Source organism: Canis lupus, chromosome 2, assembly GCF_003254725.2.
Source record: "Canis lupus dingo isolate Sandy chromosome 2, ASM325472v2, whole genome shotgun sequence".
Lineage (NCBI taxonomy): Eukaryota > Metazoa > Chordata > Mammalia > Carnivora > Canidae > Canis > Canis lupus.
The window spans coordinates 4,740,608-4,764,938 of NC_064244.1; the positions used below are offsets into that span (position 1 = coordinate 4,740,608).

Consider the following 24,331-nt stretch of genomic DNA (forward strand, 5'->3'; position numbering starts at 1 on the left):
CATTTGTATCTTTGGGGTAAATCCCCAACAGTGCAATTGCTGGGTCGTAGGGCAGGTATATTTTTAACTGTTTGAGGAACCTCCACACAGGTTTCCAGAGTGGCTGCACCAGTTCACATTCCCACCAACAGTGTATGAGGGTTCCCTTTTCTCCACATCCTCTCCAACATTTGTTGTTTCCTGCCTTGTTAATTTTCCCCATTCTCACTGGTGTGAGGTGGTATCTCATTGTGATTTTGATTTGTATTTCCCTGATGGCAAGGGATGCAGAGCATTGTCTCATGTGCATGTTGGCCATGTCTATGTCTTCTTCTGTGAGATTTCTGTTCATGTCTTTTGCCCATTTCATGATTGGATTGTTTGTTTCGTTGGTGTTGAGTTTGAGAAGTTCTTTATAGATCTTGGAAACTAGCCCTTTATCTGATATGTCATTTGCAAATATCTTCTCCCATTCTGTAGGTTGTCTTTTAGTTTTGTTGACTGTATCCTTTGCTGTGCAAAAGCTTCTTATCTTGATGAAGTCCCAATAGTTCATTTTTGCTTTTGTTTCTTTTGCCTTCGTGGATGTATCTTGCAAGAAGTTACTGTGGCCGAGTTCAAAAAGGGTGTTGTCTGTGTTCTTCTCTAGGATTTTGATGGAATCTTGTCTCACATTTAGATCTTTCATCCATTTTGAGTTTATCTTTGTGTATGGTGCAAGAGAGTGGTCTAGTTTCATTCTTCTGCATGTGGATGTCCAATTTTCCCAGCACCATTTATTGAAGAGACTGTCTTTCTTCCAATGGATAGTCTTTCCTCCTTTATCGAATATTAGTTGCCCATAAAGTTCAGGGTCCACTTCTGGATTCTCTATTCTGTTCCACTGATCTATGTGTCTGTTTTTGTGCCAGTACCACACTGTCTTGATGACCACAGCTTTGTAGTACAACCTGAAATCTGGCATTGTGATGCCCCCAGATATGGTTTTCTTTTTTAAAATTCCCCTGGCTATTCGGGGTCTTTTCTGATTCCACACAAATCTTAAAATAATTTGTTCTAACTCTCTGAAGAAAGTCCATGGTATTTTGATAGGGATTGCATTAAACGTGTATATTACCCTGGGTAACATTGACATTTTCACAATATTAATTCTGCCAATCCATGAGCATGGAATATTTTTCCATCTCTTTGTGTCTTCCTCAATTTCTTTCAGAAGTGTTCTATAGTTTTGAGGGTATAGATCCTTTATATCTTTGGTTAGGTTTATTCCTAGGTATCTTATGCTTTTGGGTGCAATTGTAAATGGGATTGACTCCTTAATTTCTCTTTCTTCAGTCTCATTGTTAGTGTATAGAAATGCCACTGACTTCTGGGCATTGATTTTGTATCCTGCCACGCTACCGAATTGCTGTATGAGTTCTAGCAATCTTGGGGTGGAGACTTTTGGGTTTTCTATGTAGAGTATCATGTCATCGGCGAAGAGGGAGAGTTTGACTTCTTCTTTGCCAATTTGAATGCCTTTAATGTCTTTTTGTTGTCTGATTGCTGAGGCTAGGACTTCCAGTACTATGTTGAACAGCAGTGGTGAGAGTGGACATCCCTGTCTTGTTCCTGATCTTAGGGGAAAGGCTCCCAGTGCTTCCCCATTGAGAATGATATTTGCTGTGGGCTTTTCATAGATGGCTTTTAAGATGTCGAGGAATGTTCCCTCTATCCCTACACTCTGAAGAGTTTTGATCAGGAATGGATGCTGTATTTTGTCAAATGCTTTCTCTGCATCCAATGAGAGGATCATATGGTTCTTGGTTTTTCTCTTGCTGATATGATGAATCACATTGATTGTTTTACGGGTGTTGAACCAGCCTTGTGTCCCAGGGATAAATCCTACTTGGTCATGGTGAATAATTTTTTAATGTACTGTTGGATCCTATTGGCCAGTATCTTGTTGAGAATTTTTGCATCCATGTTCATCAGGGATATTGGTCTGTAATTCTCCTTTTTGGTGGGGTCTTTGTCTGGTTTTGGAATTAAGGTGATGCTGGCCTCATAGAACGAATTTGGAAGTACTCCATCTCTTTCTATCTTTCCAAACAGCTTTAGTAGAATAGACATGGTTTCTTCTTTAAACGTTTGATAGAATTCCCCTGGGAAGCCATCTGGCCCTGGACTCTTGTGTCTTGGGAGGTTTTTGATGACTGCTTCAATTTCCTCCCTGGTTATTGGCCTGTTCAGGTTTTCTATTTCTTCCTGTTCCAGTTTTGGTAGTTTGTGGCTTTCCAGGAATGCGTCCATTTCTTCCAGATTGCCTAATTTATTGGCGTATAGCTGTTCATAATATGTTTTTAAAATCGTTTGTATTTCCTTGGTGTTGGTAGTGATCTCTCCTTTCTCATTCATGATTTTATTAATTTGAGTCTTCTCTCTCTTCTTTTTAATAAGGCTGGCTAATGGTTTATCTATCTTGTTAATTCTTTCAAAGAACCAACTCCTGGTTTTGTTGATCTGTTCCACAGTTCTTCTGGTCTCGATTTCGTTGAGTTCTGCTCGAATCTTTATTAACTCCCTTCTTCTCTTGGGTGTAGGATCTATTTGCTGTTTTTTCTCTAGCTCCTTTATGTGTAAGGTTAGCTTTTGTATTTGAGTTCTTTCCAGTTTTTGAATGGATGCTTGTATTGCGATGTATTTCCCCCTTAGGACTGCTTTTGCTGCATCCCAAAGATTTTGAACGGTTGTATCTTCATTCTCATTAGTTTCCATGAATCTTTTTAATTCTTCCTTAATTTCCTGGTTGACCCTTTTATCTTTTAGCAGGATGGTCCTTAACCTCCATGTGTTTGAGGTCCTTCCAAACTTCTTGTTGTGATTTAGTTCTAATTTCAAGGCATCATGGTCTGAGAATATGCAGGGGACAATCCCAATCTTTTGGTATCGGTTCAGACCCGATTTGTGACCCAATATGTGGTCTATTCTGGAGAAAGTTCCATGTGCGCTTGAGAAGAATGTGTATTCAGTTGAGTTTGGATGTAAAGTTCTGTAGATATCTGTGAAATCCATCTGGTCCAGTGTATCATTTAAAGCTCTCGTTTCTTTGGAGATGTTGTGCTTAGAAGACCTATCGAGTATAGAAAGAGCTAGATTGAAGTCACCAAGTATAAGTGTATTATTATCTAAGTATTTCTTCACTTTGGTTAATAATTGATTAATATATTTGGCAGCTCCCACATTCGGGGCATATATATTGAGGATTGTTAAGTCCTCTTGTTGAATAGATCCTTTAAGTATGATATAGTGTCCCTCTTCATCTCTCACTACAGTCTTTGGGGTAAATTTTAGTTTATCTGATATAAGGATGGCTACCCCTGCTTTCTTTTGAGGACCATTCGAATGGTAAATGGTTCTCCAACCTTTTATTTTCAGGCTGTAGGTGTCCTTCTGTCTAAAATGAGTCTCTTGTAGACAGCAAATAGATGGGTCCTGCTTTTTTATTCAGTCTGAAACCCTGCGCCTTTTGATGGGGTCATTAAGCCCGTTCACATTCAGAGTTACTATTGAGAGATATGAGTTTAGTGTCATCATGATATCTATTCAGTCCTTGTTTTTGTGGACTGTTCCACTGAACTTCTTCTTAAAGGGGAATTTTAAGAGTCCCCTTAAAATTTCTTGCAGAGCTGGTTTGGAGGTCACATATTCTTTTAGTTGCTGCCTGTCTTGGAAGCTCTTTATCTCTCCTTCCATTTTGAATGAGAGCCTTGCTGGATAAAGTATTCTTGGTTGCATGTTCTTTCATTTAGGACCCTGAATATATCCTGCCAGCCCTTTCTGGCCTGCCAGGTCTCTGTGGAGAGGTCTGCTGTTACCCTAATACTCCTCCCCATAAAAGTCAGGGATTTCTTGTCTCTTGCTGCTTTAAGGATCTTCTCTTTATCTTTGGAATTTGCAAGCTTAACTATTAAATGTCGAGGTGTTGAACGGTTTTTATTGATTTTAGGGGGGATCTCTCTATTTCCTGGATCTGAATGCCTGTTTCCCTTCCCAGGTTAGGAAAGTTTTCAGCTAGAATTTGTTCAAATACATATTCTGGCCCTCTGTCCCTTTCGGCGCCCTCGGGAACCCCAATTAAACGTAGGTTTTTCTTTCTCAGGCTGTCGTTTATTTCCCTTAATCTATCCTCATGGTCTTTTAATTGTTTGTCTCTTTTTCCTCAGTTTCCCTCTTTGCTATCAACTTGTCTTCTATGTCACTCACTCGTTCTTCCACCTCGTTAATCCTTGTCGTTAGGACTTCTAGTTTGGATTGCATCTCATTCAATTGATTTTTAATTTCTGCCTGATTAGCTCTAAATTCTGCAGTCATGAAGTCTCTTGAGTCCTTTATGCTTTTTTCTAGAGCCATCAGTAGCTGTATAATAGTGCTTCTGAATTGGCTTTCTGACATTGAATTGTAATCCAGATTTTGTAACTCTGTGGGAGAGAGGACTGTTTCTGATTCTTTCTTTTGAGGTGAGGTTTTCCTTCTAGTCATTTTGCTCAGTGCAGAGTGGCCAAAAGCAAGTTGTATTGGGAATAAGAGAAAAAGAGAGGAAAGAAAGAAGGAAAGAAAAGAGAAAGAGAAAAAAAGGGAAGAAAAAAAACGAAAAAAAAAAGAAGAAAAAAGAGAAAGAAAAAGAAAGGAGAAAAAAAAAGGGGGTGGGGGAAGGAAACAAATCAAAAGCAAAACAAAACAAAACAAAACAAAAGTAACACCGGGGAGTATCTTCTGATTCTGTGTTCTTTAAGTCCCTTGGCTTCTCCTGGAAGTTGTCAGTCTAGCTGGTCTTCTGGGGGAGGGGCCTGCTGTGCTGATTTTCAGGTGTTAGCAGTTGGGGGAGCTGCTGTGCCCCTGCCTGGTGCAGGGCTCAGTGGGGGTTGTTTACCCCGTGAGGCCGCAGGAGGAACAGCCCCAGTGGCGGGCCAGCTCTGGAGCCCTGGATTCAGCTCCGGCAGGAACTCCGTCAGCAGGGCCTGGAGGCTCCGGGCGGGGCCGCTGATCGGCTCAGCTGGGGCAGGAGCGTCCTCGCTGTCCTGGGCCCTCCCGGCCTCTGCCTGTCCCGGGGGAGGCCGGATCCTGGGCTGTGTCCCGGCGCCCTGTGCTCCGGGGCCTGCGCTGGTGGATTCGCGCTCCCGGCCGCAGGCCCCTCCGCGGAGCTGCCGCCCGAGCCCCCGAGCTGCTCCTGGAACCGCGCAGCCCCCTCCGCACGGAGCCTCTTCCTCTGCCCGAGCCCGGCCGAGCTGCTCCCGGGGCCGTGCAGCCCCCTCCGCGGAGCCGCCGCCCGAGCCCCTCCGAGCTGCTCCGGGTCCCGCCGTGCGCGCTGCAGCCCTTAGGGAGCTCGGCGCACTCTCCCGGGGCGCAGGTGTCTGTTAGTGTCCCCGGAGCCCGAGGGCATCCCCGCCCTCCTGGGGTCCTGCTCCAACTCCCCGCGAGCCCCTTTCCGCCCGGGAAGGTCGGTGCAGCTCCTGCTCCTCCGGGACGGGGCTCTCCTGTCCTGGGGACACTCGCCCCGGCCTCAGCCCGGCTCCTCGTGGGGCCCCTCCCCCTTGGAGGCCTTTGTTTGTTTACTTCTTTTTCCCCGTCTTCCCACCTTGTTAGAAGCGCGAACTCTTCTCACTGTTGCATTCCAGCTGGTCTCTCTTTAATTCTCAGGCCGAATTCATAGATTTTCAGGATGATTGGAAGGTTTTCTAGGTAATTTGGTGGAGACAGGTGATTTGGGGACCCTACTCTTCCGTCATCTTGCTCCTCCCCCGTGCGTGCCTTTTTGTACAGCACAGCCATAGGACTTATACTTAATGCCTTTGTTCATTTCTTACTATTTTCTTTATTATTATTGCATACAAAGCAATAATAATGAACTGCACCTGGTACAGAGACAGGGATTTATTCATCTCCTTGCTTAGATCTTAGCAAAGATCTTTAGAACTCAGAAGGTATTGGTACCTTATACATTGCTTATGTTCATATTGCTGAAATATTAATGATTATAACCACATCCATTTTGTAGCATAAATATGTTTATTATATGTGGTGGTTGTTATTGTTCTTAGTAAGAGTGCTGAGAAGATTGAGGAAATTCTTAGTGACAGCTCCTCAGAGAATGAGGAAGATGAAGAACCACCTGATCGTCGTCAGGAAGCAAATGCAGATTTGCCATCTGAATATTGGCAAATTCAGAAACTGGTGAAATATTTAAAGGTAAGACAAACCTCTTTGTATTGTGTTTACAATGATTCTTTTAATTCCTTTCCTAAAAATGTATATTCTACTTCCAAATTGATTATATATATATATTTTTTTTTTCAAATAAGAGTAGTAAAAACTCCCGTTATTATTTAAATGTGCATGGGGAATGGTCTTATTACCCTGTGTGCACAGGGGAAGGTCTTATTACCCTGAGGATAGCACGGTTAGTCCTCGTGGAGCAGCCGGTCTGCCTGGTACCAACCCTTTCCCCTGGGCCATGGTAGCCAGCAGCTATTATGACTTGCCATCATTTTACACCTTGCAGTATGCTGTGGCATCAAGAACATGGATTTGTTTTAAAGTTGGACTATAATTTCTAGGCTGTGTTACTTACCAACAGTATAGCTGTTGATTATAGCTTTGAGCCTTATTTTTCTTAACCTATGGAAAATAGGTTAATACCTGTCCTATAGGATTACTTCAGGGTTGGTAAAGCATATTTGAAAGATGTGGATAGTATTTGGTACATTGTAGATACTTAAAATATGTATCAGTCCCTTTTCATTACTCTCAACATAATATGTGTAAACACATGTTACATAATAATGGCCTATATAATGTATTTAAGACATGAATGGGGGCAGGGCAGGGAAAATGATTTGCCAAAACCCAGATTAATATCAGTGGATAACTGATACTGATAATGTCTAGGTAGGCCAGGACTAAAGCAATAGTTGAGAAGTACTCGTAAAAACATTTTTACTTAACTCATAGTTTCCTCCAGCTTTTCTACATGATTGAGTGAATCAAGGGCATTTGCCAGTGGCTTTGCAATATGTAAAGATATTTATGTGGCTCCTAAATTACTTAAGGCTACTTTTCTGGTGCCCTTGAGGTCCTTCAAAGCTGACAGGTAAAATAGTTTATACATACATTTTTGTGAATTCAATAAACATCCTCTGCATGGACACAGCTTTGTAGCTGAGAAAGTTGCTTTAGAAGAAAAATATGCCCCCTTTCTTAGCACGGTCCCAGCTGCAATTCCCTGTATTTCTCAGGAAAAAAAAATCTATGTTTTCCTGAATCCCAAGAAAAATTAGTCAAGAAATTGGGAAAAAGTATTCTAATTCTCCACTGCAACATAGATTTCAATGGCCAGACCAGGATCCAGGCAAGCAAATCAAAGATTTTCATCATTAAAAAGGATGGGAGCTTCTGTGAAGCAAATCCTAATGCCCACCTTAGGTACTATGCTTTTGAAAGCCTAGTTATTAAATGCTTTGTTTTAAAATTTCATCTTAAGAATAATATCTTTTAAATAGTAAATATTTTTATATCAACTTCAATTTTTAAAATGGCTTTGATTTGGCATTTATTTCGTGGTAATGTTCCCCTCTTTTAGTGGAGATCATTTTTCATGTTATTGCAATAGATATGTTTGAGGTTTTTTTTTAATAGAAAACCTCTGAAATTTTTAGCATATCTATTACAAAAAATGATATACTATTTATTATTATGGAAAACTTTTAGGATCATCATTATCACCTAAAAATATATAAATACAATTTGGGAAAAAACATGGAATGATTATCATTTCAAGAATTCCTAAGAATTTGGAGATCTTATTCTGGGATCTTGAATATTCCTATCCTAGGAATTTGGAAACTATCTGGAGCACAGGCTGGAGGTCAGGCCCCATGGTCAGGCACATGCCCTTGGTGGGCGTCTTTGCATACAAATCATGCAGTCAACATAGTGGTTCAGCCTAGCATGCACAGCACCAATGTTCAGACTCAGAAGACCTTCCTGATGGTAGGAAGGTCCGTGGATCTTCCCACCATCTCTCCTGTACTCATAAAGCACATGTCACTCTGCGGGGAGGAGGGAAATGCATCAGAGAATTTTGCCATCTAGCACTTGAACAACTTGAGCCAGATGGGAGCCCTGGTGTTTATACAAATAATTCTGGTCTGTTAACTTTATTTCATTAGTCAAAGGAAATAAAGAGTCAACAGGAAAGACGCATGGATGGACCAGGAGGCACACTACCAGAGCAGTTAGAAGCATGACCTTCCATGTTAGAAAGATTCTAATTGGGTCAGGCGTCTGCCACTTACTGGCTCAGTAGCCTTGAGGTATTTGACTGACCTCTGTGAGTTTCAGTTTGTTTTCTCATTGGTCAAGTTGGCAAAAACAAAGGTTCTCATGTTTTATGATTATTATGAAAAAGATCTGACACATATAAAGTGCTTAGCAGAAAGTACTCAGTACTCGTTAGTAATAATAATGGCTTCTGTTACATATTATTATTATTATAGACAACATATGGTGTGGAGTCTTCTGGACTTGCAAAGCTGGCCTTCAACTTTTGCTTTAAATTTTCTAGCAACCAATAAAAGGAGGGAAATACAGAGTTAATACCATGAGGGAAAGACTCTTACCATCATGAGGTAAAAATAGCCCAGTTGCCAATGTGTGTAACTGATCCTGGTACTAAGAGCAGAAAGAATTTTCTCCCTGAGGACTTAATGAAGCAGACAGTGAGTGTGGTAGTGAATGACATCCTTAATAATATCCTCCCAGTGAACATGGCAATGAGCGTTTCTCGTAATAGCCTAACTATTGGATAACTATCTTGAGTTTTTCGACTATTTAGGATAAGTCCATATATAAATCAGGCCAAAAAGGGATGCACTATTTCTGTCCCAGAACAGCTAAGGAAAACATTTATTGATGAAGTGCTACTTAAGCTTGCACAAGTTATTCATCAATAAATCATGTGCAAATGTGATACTTTTGGCCAGACAGTAAATTGCTTGGAATTATTATAGTTCCCACAGGTAGATATTCTTAACATAGCCAATAAAAGAAAAAGTATATCTACAAATGATTTCAAGCTTTTTGACACAGATAAATGTTTTATATGGGGACACAAAAGGATATTAAAAGTCTATGAAATGCAAAATTGAATGTCTCTAGGTAATCTCAAAATAAATACACCTGACATTTTAATTGCAGACTTATGCCTTAAATGTAGACTTACACTAGTAGAAAAATGTTAATGTTGACCTGACTTTCTACTTACCATTTTCCAAGTACAGCAATGTCTGTAATTGTTGAAAAAAATTTGATGAGCTCATTAATACCCAAACAGGTCAATGAACTATAGCTTGTTATTTATCCAGAGCTATGAGCTCAGATCTTGGCATGTAAGTAAAGGGAATTTATATTTAATTATTTGGCTTTGACATACATTCATTTCAACTTACAAGTTTTATATATGCATATATTCTTTTAATCTAGATTTTTAGAATACAATTTAATTTTTAAACTAATGAAGACTTTGCATTTTTACTTTTTAACCTTCCAACTTCTTCCTCCCCCACACACATAACAGATGACTCTGTACCCGAGTTCTAAAAGAAGCAATAAACCACCTTTTCAGCTTCCTTAGCAAGAAACACATTCTTTCTTCTGCTATCTTTATGGTTCAACTTGTCTGTCTTGTCAGCTACTCAAATGGAAAGACCATATTAAACTCACTTCTATGTCTTGCAGAGTGCCTAGCCAGTGAGTACAGGCTTGTCTCTCAACCCTCTGCTCAGGAGGTGTGATGGGGAGAGAATGGGTTCCCAAAGGGCCAGGCTGTGCTGTTCTTCATGCTCAGCTCCTTGAGAGCAGTTTTTCTTCCCTGTGAGCCAGAGTCATTCCTTCTGCTCTTGACATCTTTCCCACCTTCTCTTACCCTCTCCCTTTCCTGTTCCCTTTCTCCATGTAGATATGCAATTTTATTGCTGTATATGCTAGCTTTCTATGGGTATTATTTTTCCCTGGCCAGGGCTGCTTTAAAATCTCGCAATTAAAATGTTTTGCTTTGGATCGATTCCAGCAATTGGGGAAGATAGTTTGTTAAGGTGCATCCCACACTGATTCTGTGAAGTTTTGTAAAATGTGGAAGTTTTACTACTCAACCAGTTACATTCACAAAGAACCCCTTTATGAAATAGGAGGAGAGTTGCAGAATTTTATTTTGTTTGGAAATGTGGATTAGTCACAAGTATTATAGTATTATAAGTTAATACAAATGGGTACTCTTCAGTCAAGTGAGAGAAAATGTTGAACAGTTGTAACTATAAGTAGGTCTGCATTTCATACACATTATACCTATCATGAAACTGAAGAATGAATTTCTGGACACAAGGTTTCAAGCCTATTGAAATCTATTACTGTGTGGATTGGAGAAGGATTGGGTATGGAACTTAATACTATAGGATAAATAAATCCAGGAGAAAATTGAGGAGGCTATAGAGTGATGCCAAGAATGTGACTGGTTAAGATTTTAGGTAGTTTGGAGGGATCACAGAGACTGGGTCTAGAATCATGCTCTATCTCCCTTATAGGCATTTCCTTGTCACTTGAGGATAAGATGTCAATACTACTCTGGCATTACCTCCAGGCTCAGATGGGAGATTATTAGCAAGCGGGCTTGTAGATGTCTGCCGCTACTCTGAAGTGCTTCATCTCAGCTGGTCTTGTTCCTGGGTCCTTGAGGCAATAATGGAAGCATCTGGGGTCAATCCCCAGGGCCATCTTCCCAGGTGTGCCTCCTCCTTGCAGGATGCCTATTTCTACACCTGGGATTTTGATCAGAGCCCAGCCAGGGGATCAGGATGATGAAAGCAGGGATTTAGAAAGTTGAGTCCAGCAGTAGGTGGTCTACATAATGAATCAGACTGGGAAGAGACAGAAGACCAGTAACCAGGGGGTTGCAGTGATCAGAGTGTGCTGGGGGCTTTGAATAGGATACTATCCTTGGAAGTATCTTGGAAGCAGCAAAGAAATGGCTAGGAAAGGAAGCAGGTCAGTTTATGAGGAGGCTTGGGTTTGGATCAGATTGAGTTTGAAGAGAATGAAATACCCAAATAGAAATGCCCATGCCGTAGTTGGAAATAAAGGACTGAAGCTCACATTATTCATTAAAAATCGAACTACTGCTTCTGGACCCAAGGGCATGAATGAGCATGTGAAGCATTGTGCCTGTTTTTGTCTTTTTATTCATGAAGGAATATGACCTCTTAATAACTAATCAGAAAGTAGCTGCCTCCCATTCCAGTTAGTACAACCAAGGCAAGTTTTTTTTAAAGATTTTATTTATTCACTCACAAGAGACACACACAGAGAGGCAGAGACAATGGAAGAGGGAGAAGCAGGCTCCCTATGGGGAGCCCAATATGGGACTCAATCCCAGGACCCTGGGATCACGACCTGAGCCAAAGGCAGATGTTCAACCGCTGAGCCACCCAGCCATCCCCAAAGCAATATTTTTAGATCAAAATTCCAATATTATTCCAATAGAAGTCTTTCCTTAAATGTTAGTTTGCCAGCTTACAAACAGATTGATTCATCAGCCTTTTTTTTTTTTAAATCTTAAAGTAACATTTTATTTGGTAATTTTATGCAACTAGCCAGTAGATAAAAAGATTAATTAAAGAAAGATAGGAAAGTTTGAAGCAAAAAGAGAACAATGTTTATTTTTAAAGTAAGGTTCCCTCCAGTTGAAAGCTCCTACACCCTAAAACCATAAGGAACTATGGTTCCTTCCTATGATGAAGTCAGGGAAAGATGGGGTTTTTAATGTAAATTCACAAATGTGGTATCATTCTTAAATGTTAAATCTGTGCAGTCGTTGTTCCCAAGTCCCTTCATTAAGGATGTAGATTTTCATATTGTCTAAGCATCTAACATGCTCAAAGAATGTGACCAATTGCCTGAGCAATTGTTTTCTGGAATTTTTCTTATGAGTAGAACACCTAACAGATGCATAAATGGTGTCATATCAGTGTTTTGCCTGTTTGGAATCATGTGACTAGAAGGACTCAGGGCATGAGGTGCCTGGTCTCATTGCTCTAATCATTCTTTTTACTGCTACGCACGTGGTGTAAAGATGAACCTTAAAAATATTTTTAGGATGTAAATTTATGAGATGTCTGGGTGTCTCAGCGGTTAAGCTGCCCAGCCTTCGCCCAGGGTGTGATCTGGAGACCCGGGATCAGAGTCCTACATCGGCGCTCCCTTGCCGCAGCCTCCTCCTCTCCTGCTCTGCCTGTGTCTCTGCCTCTCTCTCCCTATGACTCTACAGAATGAGTAAATAAATAAAATATTTAAAAAAGATGTGAACCTTTAGACAGCAGCTCTTTCTATCTCTTGCCTACCTTCATTATTAGGCTATCTATCTATCTATACCTCATAGCTACCCTGCTGGAGGAGGAATCGAAATCTTTAAGAGTAAAGTTGAACATGGAGGTTGGTAATAGCATTAATTGGTCCTTAGTGATGAACTTAATACATAGACTGCACAGTATATTCTAGTTTGTCAAATGTGTATCCTTTGCTGCATCTTTTGTCCTTTTCTGTAAGAGCTCTAGGTACAACTCTAGTTTTGGGTCCAGATTCCATGGTGCAGGGGCAATTTGGGGGCAGGTTTTTAGGTCTTCCCCAGAATTCATATAATACCTTTTTCCATGAGTCTTACGATGATGACTGCTGTAAGGATGATTTAGATGCTCAAATGGTGCAGATGATTCCTTAGATCTCTTTCCCTGCTCCCTCCCTGTGGTTTTTTTCTAAGAAGCCCTAAGCCTTTCTGCTATTTCCTGGTGCCAGAGTCCATCTCCACTGCAGAGTTAATGCCATCACTGAGCTCCTATTTCTAATCAGGTGGAGTTTTGAACTAGTCCCATGGGCCCCTTTTCAAATACATATATTTCATCTTATTTAAATTCCTCCTTTCCAAATATGGCTTTGCCTCTTCTTCCTCACTTGCAACTACATGGTTCTTTGGCTTCACCAAATTTGTTTTAACCACCTAGAGTCTACTTTCACACCTATGTCAGCCTTGATCATGAATTAGTATTGAGTTTTCACTGTAACTTTGGTATGTGCATGAGTACTCAGATTTGTTTTTCCAAACCCTGAACATAAAAGATTGGCACAAATAAGCATTGGGATCCTGGGTGGCTGAACGGCTTGTAGCGCCTGCCTTTGGCCCAGGGCGCGATCTCGAGACCCGGATCCATCCACACGCTCGGGCCCCGTGCGTGAGCCTGCTTCTCCCTCTGCCTATGTCTCTGCCTCTCTTCTCACTGTGTGCTATCATTCAAATAAATAAATAAATAAATAAATAAATAAATAAATAAATATTAAAAAAAAGAATATTTCTTAAAAAAAAAAAAGAAAAATATAAGCATTTTGAGGATCTCCTGGGTGGCGATGCTGGCTTGGCGCCTCGTCTTTGGCCCAGGCGCTGATCCTGAGACTCGAGGATCGAATCCTACATCGGGCCCCGGCATGGAGCCTGAGCTTCCCTCCGCCTCTGCCTCTCTCTCTCTTTCACTCGTCGCCTATCATGAATAAAATAAAAAAATTAAAAAAAAAGAAAGAAAATATAAGCATTTTGAACAGGTGGAAAAGACTGGTGGTAGATCTTGACTGAGAAAACCATGTGTTTTTGGAAAGAAAGCATTTGTGAACACTAAGCCAGTGGTTACATACACACACACACACGTACACACACAGTTCTAGTGATGATTCTTCAATGAGACCAGATATTTCTACTTTCAAATCAATTCTGGATACAATTGAATGACCATCATGACAATGCCCTCAGTCAATTAAAAAAAAAGAAAAAAAGAATGTCTTGTTCTTTGTTTTATTAGAGATATGATATAGATAGATGATATCGAGTACAAGGTAGAGAATCTCAAGGAGTACAAGAAAGTTCCAAATGCAGGTAGAATCTGAGAAGTTGAGATTAATTCAAATTGGGTCCATGAGAGAAAGCTTAATGAAGGGAAGCATACATTTGGGTGGGCTGTCAGAGGACTTTTAGTCATTATTTTTCTTACAACAGAAGACAAGAGAATCATTTTTATTTATTTACTTGTTTTGATAGCTAACAGAGATCCTGTAACAAAAATCCTGGGTTTGGATTATAACACGGTGAAAGAAGACACATCCACAGTAAATATTCTTGAAAAAATTACCAAAGATGAAGATCCTGAGAGTGGAGATAAAGATGAAGGTTGGCATGCTGCTTAAGCAACTGATCTGTACCTACTGAATCATTCTCTAAAACGTATTTCATTGTGAGTCTTTTTTAGAAAAAAGAAACCTCTGTAGTTAGTTCACAAAAATGCTTTCAGAATTTTTTAAACATACACAAATTATAGGAGTTGTTATTGATTTAACAGTAGATTTTAGGGTATTGCATGGATATTTCTAATTCTAAAAATGTAAAGATTTAATGTTAGCTTTGCTAGAGCTTTTCATGGGGTTTCACCTGATTCTGAGGACAATGAAGTGGCCTTATTTTCACTCTCTCAGACAATTAAATAGATGGTTAAATAAATGCAAATATCATAAGACTTTGTAAGGTTTAAAACTTGTTCATTTTTGTAGTTTTTTCTAGTATTATACATTACCACTAAGAAATGAAATGAATTTTTTAATCTTGTAGGTTATTTAATGTCTGCTATTAAATATGATCACTGGTTTCTTGATGTCTTGACAGTGTTGTAAGGCATAAATTATGTTAAACTAATCTGCAATATTTTTGTTGTTGTATCAATTTGACTACATTTTAATTATAAAAGTGATATTCCTCCTCCCCACCAGCCCCTTTGCTAAAATGGTATATTTTCATCTGTTTTCTGGAGACTTTCTTTAGAGTGTTCAAATGTGCATCTTATCATTCATTTCAACTAAATCTGTTTAAACTCAACAACTGTTAAGAACTATATAGAACTGTGAACATTCTCAGAAAAGGAGAACAAACGTCTTGGAACGTATTGATTCTATTTTCCAGGTTTCTATTATTCTCAGATTTGCTTTTTTATGTAAAATAATTATTATTTCCAAATGTCAATAGCTACATTAGGATTGAGTATTTGAAAAAACTGTAATCATGACATACTTTTTAAAGATAACATATTTTATTTTCAGAGTCTTTTAATTGGATCGATAATTGGTTTCAGATTATGAATTTTCAAATGGATGTCGAGCCCCACCTTGGAGACAAATTCATGGGGGAAATTGTATACGGCATGGAAAACTCCATGATGTTGAAACTCGTGTGTTACTTGTAGTACAGAAGGAGTATTTTAATGGCATGTATAATTTTTGAACCATGTTGTCTTTGGCTATGGCTCCATCTCTGTAAATGCAGCATGTTCCGGACTGAATGCTGATGGCTCACAGAAAATGCGATTCTGTTCTGTTGGGTTGAAGCAGATCCCTTTGCTATGTGTTTGCTCAGAGCAAATCCAAAACCATTTCAGAATGAGCCTTCGGTGTTCCCTATTGCAGGTCATTAAATCAGTCTTCTAAGAAAATGACCAAAGGAACCCACGCCACTTTATAAAAATGAAAACTTCGTAAGACCCATCAGTTCACTGATTGATTAATTAATTAATTAATAACTTAATTAATTATACAAGTATTATGGGCAATAAGAGGTGGCTGAGGTAACTACAGAAGCAGAATCATAGCTTTTGTCTAAGTAGTTAGAGAGGACAATGGAAGGAATTAAAATGTGGAGCTTGGAGGAAGCACCCCAAGAAGCTGGGACCCAGTGCCTGGGAGAGGAGCACCACCAGGCTGTGCTGGTTCCTTAGGGTCTCAGAAGTCGCCTTGCAGAGCTGGGACTTAGACCTCTGGAGGAGGGGACCCTGCTTACATTGGTTATGGTCCCTTGGGAGTTCAGAGGGGGACTCCCACAGAGCTGGGATTCCATATCTGAGGAATGGTCGTTCCCAGGCTCATGCTGGAGCACAGGGGGTCTCAGAAACTGGCACCCAGATGTCAGATGGATACAACCCAGGAGCTGCTACCTCAGAGCTCAGAGGAGAGGATTTTGCAGAACAGCAGAGCTGAGGACCAGACCTTGGAAGAGGAGACCTGGGTTGGTTTGTAATGCGGATTCAAGGAGTTGTAATGATTTGCCGGTTCTGGGAATATAGAAACCCCTGGGAACTGGAACCAACTGTTGTCTAAGTGGGAAGCAGCTGCCACTGCCAGGTTCACTGCTGGGGACAGGGGACGAGGAGCTGGAACAGTCCCTCTCTCCCTCCTCCAGCTTTACAGTCTTCCCTTTTACTTGCTGCCAATGAAGCTGACTAGGGAGAAACACAGCATTCCATGATTCCCACCCCCTGAGCACTCAAGCAGGGTGGTGCTCTGAATCTTCCCATGAACACATTTCATTTTTTTGTCTCATACCTGTTCACTGAACTTACTAGGTGGTCAGCTTCCTTTGGCAACCCTGCCCTTGGTGTCTTCTATGTAAGGGGCCTCACAGGCAATCATCTGCAGGGAGAACCTAAATCCTTACTGGGATTCTCACCACAGGGACTGTTGGGAGAATTGCTACCTCTTGGTTTGGATTGGCTTCAAAATGTGAGTGCCACTTTCTGGATGACCAGCAAGCATCTCATCTGACTGCGTTTATGGGCATTTCTTCTCAGCATGATCTTCTCACAGATATATCTGCACAGCAGGGAGGGTAGATGAGCAAATATGATTTAGCCTTGGTTTGTTTTGATACTCTAAGAAAGGAAATTTCCAATCAGAAAATAAGAGACTTTGACCTTTCTAGAGGGGCAAGGACACTTTGTTCCTATCACAAGCTACTAATCTACAATACCTTATTTGATATGGAATATCTATGTTCCTCTCAATTCCAAGAATGAAAGATAAGGAACATGATTCAATAATTACGACAAAATGCATGGACGCCTGAGTTATATGGGTGTAGTATGTGATGTTTTGTGTATGTGTAGGTTACGATATATTAAAAAGAACTATGGGTTTTTATATATACATTTGTTAAGGCAGAGCCAAATCTTCTTATCTATTAGATAGGTGAGGGAAAGGAAGAGACAAAAAAAGAGGTGGAGAAAAAGGTTGGAGTGTCAGGTGTCTACATGGAGGTTGTAATCCTAGAAAATAACTGCTAGCAACCTCTTTTACACACAGAACAAGAACAGAGGTGACAAATGGAAACAAGCTTTCATGGTGAAGTATTCTAATCTTGACCTTTTATAGGACTTCTCTAGGATTCTCTTTGAAGTTGCATAATGTTTTTTTTTTGTGTGTGTGTTTGTTTTTTTGCATTAGAGGAGAGTAGAGGAAGGAAGCTCCATTCCTTTGGTCTAACTAGCAAAATGCCCTATGCAGCAAAGGAGGTCATTCAGTAAAAGCATACTGTATGGATGATGGATGGGTGGATGAGTGGATGGACGACAAATGGATAATTTAAGAAGGAAGAATTCTGCCCATATTTTTGATGTATAAAAAGCACGTTATGGATCCTCGAGAGAAGAAAACAATATGTGGCCTTGGGTTGTGCATGTATTGATCAGGCAAATGCTACTCACATTAATAATTGCACCAAACTTTTCTTCCAAAGGGCAAAACAGAAGATGAGGGGAGAATTAATTAGAGAGAAAAAGTGAAATGTATAAAGACCTTGTCACATTCTTGGTTAAGAAAAATCGGCAAAATTTTCAGAAAATATGTCTAAACAGGTAGTTTACCAGAATCTTGAAATATCATAGTATAGTGTTACTTGACATGTTACCTTCTTAGTTGGAGAATAATTCTATTTTGGACTCTGTTTATAATTTTTAGAGAGTTTTCACAATATATTACGAAGAAATATTATAAGTGAGTATTCAAGGAAGTTTCATTGAACCTCTTAGGTAATAGGTGTAAAATATGCTCGGTGATTGTTTAAAATTTTATTTATCTCTTTAGAATTATAATGCTACATCAAAGCAAGTCATCCCTTTAATAACTAGATTTTCGATGTATGTTATCTTGTCTGTATTTCCTACCAATGAATGTATAACTAGTCTGAGATTTGATCTGTGAAGTGTAGCTCAACTGGTATGCATGCATAAGATCAACTGTACTCCTACTGTAGTCCGCATGCGTTTTGAAATAGTTTTTGAGGTGGACAACTAGGTATGTTAATAAGTAGTTAAATCTTGATTAGAATCGATGCAAAGGTTAAAGGCAGAGCAATACAAGAATACTAAGTGAATTCCCCAGGTGATTTTCAGAGTATTGTAATTCCATAAACTTATTCATCAGGAAGTTTAATCAGATTCTGTTATTTCTTCATAATCGCCATCCAAGCACTATGTTTTCTTACTATTCCTGGGTGTGCTCTGTGCTCCTGAAAAACGTCTCTCTGTACCATCATCTTGAGTTTTTTCCGTAAGTTTGATCACCTCTGAACTTCTATTTCCCTTTGTTGTTGAACATATAAGGCAAACCTGTTACAAAGCACATAAAATTTGTTCATTTTAACTATTCTTAGTGTATCACTGGAGTGGCATATAATTATGTGCACACATATACTACTGTCCATTTCAAATCTTTTTCATCATCTCAAACTACAAAACTCGTTCCCATTAGCAGTAACCTCCTCATGCCTACTTCCCAGCTCCAGGAACTCAATCTACTTTTGGTTTCGATTTTAATCAAATATAAATTTGCCTTCGGTATTTCTCTCAGGAGAAGTGGAATTCGTGAATTTGTACTTGGTGCTTGCGTTATTACATTTAGTATAATATGTTCAAGGTCCATCCATGTGTAGCATGTGTCGGAACTTCATTCCTTTTTGTGGCTGAATAATATTCCATCTCAGTATATAACCACATTTTTGTTTAATAGTAAATCTATTGCTGTGACACTTGTGTGTTTCCACTTTTGATATTGTGAAAAATGCTATAAATATTGGCTTACAAGTAACTGAGTTCCTGTTTTAATTTTTTGAGGTTACCTAGGAGTGAATTTCGTGTCATATGCTAATTCTGTATTTAACTTTTTAGAGGAAGTACCAAACTGTACCTAGATTGAACCATTTGTATGCCCTTGGAAGGATTCCAGCTTCTCCACAACCACCAATACTTGCTATTTTCTGTGTGATTGTGTGTTTTTTATTATAGATATCCTAGTCAAGTATGAAGTATAAAGGCTCATCATTATAGTTGGATTTCCATTTCCTACATAGTAATGTTTACATATTTCGCTATTATTGGGAATTTGTATATTTATTTCTAAGAAAATGTCTATTCAAGTCCTTTTCCATTAAAAATGGGTAGTCTTTTTTGTTGTTGAGTTGTGGAATTCCTTATATATTGTGACTATTAATCCCTTTATCAGATAAGAATATTTGCAGTGTGATATTTTCTCCCATTCTGTGTGTTGTCTTCACTCATCTTGGATAGTGTTCTTTAATGCACAAACATTTTTAATTTTGGATAAAGTCCAAAAATACATTTCCTTCTTGCCTATATTTGGTATCATAAGAAACCATTGCTAAAGCCAAGGTAATGAAGATAGTTGCCCTGTTTTCATCTAATAATGTCATGTGTTATCTCTGTAAGTCTTGATTCATTTTGAGTTAAGTTTATTATAGGGTGCAAGTAAAGCAATGTGCAATTTAATTCTTCTTTTGCATGTGGATATCCGGTCTTTCCGGCACCATTTGTTGAAGAGATTGTTCTTTCCCCATTGAAAGTTCTTGGTATCCTTGTCAAGAAAATCAATTTCCCATGAGATGTAGAGGTTTATTTTGGACTCTTTTATTCTCCATTATTTTTTGTCTGCCCTATACAAGTCCCATACTATTTTGATTACTCTATCTTTGTGAGAGTTTTGAAATTGGAGAAGTCATGACCCTCAAACTTTGTTCTTCTTTTAAAGACTGCTTTAGCTATTTAGGTTCCCTGACTTTTAGGTTTGGTTTCTACTCATTTTTGCAAAAACATCATTAGGCTTTTTGATTGGGATTACATTGAATTTATAGATTGCTTTGTAACATTGTTGTCCTAACAATATTATTTCTTCCAATCCATGAACATGGGGTGTCTTTCCATTTGTTTTTGTTCCTTTAACTTTTTTATCAGCAGTGTTTAGTGTGTAGTCTTTTGCCTCCTGGTTAAATTTATTTTAACATTATATTCTTTGGATGCTATTGAATGGAATTGCTCTTTAATTTCCTTTTTTGATTGTTCACTGCTAATGAGGAGAAAATGGAACTGTTTTTTTTTTTTTTTAGTGTTGAAATCAGATCTGGCTTTTGGAATGTGAAATTCAAAATCACATCCTGCAATCTTTTGAATTATTTATTAACTCAGTTTTTTTTAATCTTTAGGTCTTTCTAATAAAGATCATGTCATCTGCAAATAGTTTTACTTCTTTCGAATTTTATTTTAAATTTCTTTTTCTTTTCTTTTTAAGATTTTATTTATTTAACAGAGAGAGAGAAAGAGAGCGAGTTGAAGCAGGGGGAGAGCAGGCAGAGGGAGAGGGGAGAGGCAGGCTTCCCAGCCTGCCCGGTGCCGCTTAGATTTCTTTTTCTTGTCTAATTACTATGGCTAGACCTTTAGATTCTTTTGCACTGAATAGAAGCAGTGAACACTATCTCCATATTTATTCCTGATATTGGGGAAAGCTTTCAGGCTTTCACCACTGAATTGATCATTTGCTGTAGGCTTTCTAATATGTGGGTCTTATTATGCTGAAGTTCCTTCCATTTAGTTTTTGTTGGTATATCCCATCATTTTGTGGAGCTTCTGAGTAAAAGAGGATATAAAGGAAAAATTGAGGTTAGCTATATGAAAATATCTTTATTTTCTCTCTCTGTTATTGTTTCTATAATGTAGGTTCAAAAACAATTTTTACTTAGAATTTTAGAGGCATTTTTTTCCCTACGTGGCCTGTTTTGACTTTTCCCATCTACAACAAAGCCTTGTAGGATCTCTTATTCCAGATGTTCTGTAATTTAATGATGATATGGTTGGTGCTGGTTTTGTTTGTTTTTATTAATATGACAATATGTCCTTCAAACTAGAAAATACTTTCTGGTATCACACTTTAATCATTCCTTCTTCTCTGTTCTCTTATCTAGTTGGGTGTTGGGCTTTGAATGATCCTCTGATTTTTCTTTTCTGTCACCCACCTGCAAATATTCTTTTATTTTCAAAACATTCTACATATCTTTAAAATTTAAGGTCTCATATTTTTTAACATTTTATTTCAGGTGTATATCTCCACAGATCATATGCTTTCATTCTTGGTAAAATTCCAGGAATAAACAGGAAGATCATATGGTTGATGCTGCTAACTTTTAAGCAATGTCAAACTGCTTCAAAAGGTGGTAATATTTACATACACACTGGTAATGTCATGAGACTTCCAGTTCTTCTGATATTCGCCAATAACTGGTATGGTCAGTCCTCTAATTTTAGACATTCTAATAGGTGTGTGTACTAATATCTCACTGGGTTTTAATTTGCATTTCTTGAATGCATTTTTTCATATGTTTATTTGCCATTTATATATCATATATGTCTATTAGATCTTTTACCCAGTTTTTTTTTATTGGGTTGTTTGATTTCACTTTCGAGTTGTAAGTATTGCTCTTTATATATATTTTGGCTTACGTAATCTATTAGATATATGGCTTGTAAATATGATCTTCTGGTTGTAGTCTTGTCATTTCATTCTCCAATCTATATATCTTCCAAAGAGCAAAATGTCCTCAATTTTTAATGAAGTCCAACTTGTTAATTTTTTCTCTTTAAGTGTGTCATCTCATAAAGCTTTGCCAAACCCAGTATCAGAAAGATTTTCTCCAGTGTTTTTTTCCTAAAAGTTTTTCAAATGTTAGTTTTACATTAAGGCCTTTAAATTTAATTTTTGTACATATATGAGGGTGGATCAAAGTTCTTTTTTTTTTTGCATATGTAATATCTAGTTTTTCCAGCACCATTTGTTGAAAAAGCCATCCTTTCTCCATTGAATTACTTTTATACCTTTGTCTTCAAAATCAAAGGTCCGCTTTCTACGGGGTGATCTGTTTGTCTATTTTTTATACCAGTAGCACACTTCTTTTGGAATTATTGTAGCTTTATAATAAAGTCTGGTTATAGAATGTCCTTCAATGTTCTTTTTCAAACTTGTTTGTCTTATTTTACATCTTTTGCATATCCATTAGAATGTTAAGGTCAGCTTGTCAATTCTCATAAAAAGCCTCTGAAAGATGGGATGCCTGTGGCTCAGAACAGATGAACGCCTGCATTTGTCCCAGGGCATGATCCGGAGTCCCGGGATCGAAGTCCTACATCAGGCTTCCTGCATGAGCCTGCTTTACCTCTCCCAATGTCTCTGCCCTCTCTCTGTGTCTCTCATGAAGGTAAATCAATAAATAAAAATCTTTTTAAAAATGCCTGAAAGAATTATGGTTGAGATTATGATGAATCTATAGATCAATTTAGAAAGAGCTAATGTCTTAACAATACTGGAGGTTTCCAATCCATGAACAGACATGTCTCACATTTATTTAGGCCTTCAGTTTCTCAGCAATATTTTGTAATTTTCTACCGCACAGGTCTTGCATATATCTCGAAACTCACTTATAAATATATTTGCTATTTTAAGAGTGTTAAAAAAGAAACCACAGGTCTAAAGTAAATTTAGGCCAAGTCAACACTAAGAATTATATTATTATATATTATATTATATTATTATTATTTATACTAAATAACTGCAATTTCAACCACCCAGGAATGTACTTATAACAAGTCAATTGGAATTTCCTGGGTCAATACCAGGATATTTACTGATTTACCCTTCTGCTTCTCTTTAAGAGGGGCAAACTTGTCTAAACAATACATTCCTTGCTAATAAATTCCTTTTTTCAAATGGTCTCTCTGCCTTTAAAATTATTTCTTTTGTTTAGCTCAGTGGAACATTTGTCTGCTAGCTACATGGGATGCTGCTGGCTTCATGAATCAATTAATAAAGCTAGTTAGATCTTTCAAAGCTAATCTAACTTCAAAGTTGAATTTTTATTTTTTTAAAAAAATGTTGGGCTTGTAGTTTTAAAATTTTAATTTGTGATTATCTGTTGCTACTATATAAAATCACTGATCTTATATATCATTTTTATATTCTGAAACATTTACTAGTTTTAGTGTTCAGTTCAGATCCCAGAGGTTTTGTGTATGTGATTATATTACTGTATATAATGACTATTTGCTTCTTCCTTTCGTGTCCAGTGCCTTTTTTTTTTTTGTCTTTTTCTATGCATTATCTGGAACCTCCAGCACAGAATTATATAGAAGCAGTCTCTGCTCCTGGTGGTAAAGGGAAAACTTTCAGTTTCTCATTATTAAGCATGTGTTAGCTGTATATGACATTTATAAGATTGAAGAAGTTCCCTATTTCAGATTGTTGAAAACTTTTATTAGGTATAGATATTGATAAAACAGAAAGGAGACTAACCATAAGAGATTCAACTATAGAGAACAAACTGAGGGTTACCGGAGGGAGGTGGGGGTGGGGATGGAGAGATGCTGGGCATTATGAGGCATTTGATGTAGTGAACACTGGGTATTATATGCAACTCATGAATCACTAAATTCTACCCCAAAATCAATAATACACTGTATGTTTACTTAATTGAAATTTAGCAAAACCAAAACAAAAAGGAATGGATGTTGATTTACCAAATGATTACCTATTAAGAAAATGGGTGTTTTTTTTTTCTTTCTTAGTTTGTTAATGTAATAATTACATTGATGAGCTTTAAAAAAAGAACTATACATTTCTGGAACAAACTCATTTGTTCAGGATGTGGTATCATTTCATATATTATTGATCTAACTTGGTTAAGATTTTAAGTGTCACATCTATATTTATAAGGTTTTGATGTGTAGTTTTCTTTAATATCTTTGGTTTTGGTTATCAGAGAGGATACTGGCTTATAAAATGAGTTAAAGTTTTTTTTCTCCAATTTCAAGAGTTTGTGTAGAATTGATATTGTTTTTCTTACATGTTTGGTAGTGAAGCCATCTGGGCCTGGAGTGTCCTTTGTAGGTGTTGTTAAACAAACAGATTTCAGTGTCTTTACTAGTTTGGGCCAGGCTGGTTATCTGTTTCTTCTTGAGGAAGTTATGGTAATCTTTTATTTTTTACTTATTTAAAAGGATTCTGTTGAGCAGCATACATATACTTTATATACATGTATACATATATATGTAAAGTATACAATAAATTCCTTTGC

The 24,331-nt window shown here is 38.1% G+C and overlaps 1 protein-coding gene across 18 annotated transcripts in view; it reads left to right on the forward strand.

Moving 5' to 3' along the window:
* ODAD2 (outer dynein arm docking complex subunit 2) overlaps nucleotides 1-24,331 on the forward strand; it is a 349,216-nt gene that overhangs the window by 64,176 nt on the left and 260,709 nt on the right. For 2 of the 18 annotated variants that reach the window (XM_049096754.1, XM_035713385.2), the window contains exon 9: nucleotides 6,060-6,207. The exons of the other annotated variants lie outside the window; for them this stretch is intronic. In XM_049096754.1, the coding sequence (XP_048952711.1) occupies nucleotides 6,060-6,207 (148 nt within the window). The remainder of the gene's footprint in view (nucleotides 1-6,059; nucleotides 6,208-24,331) is intronic. 18 annotated transcript variants of the gene reach the window in all.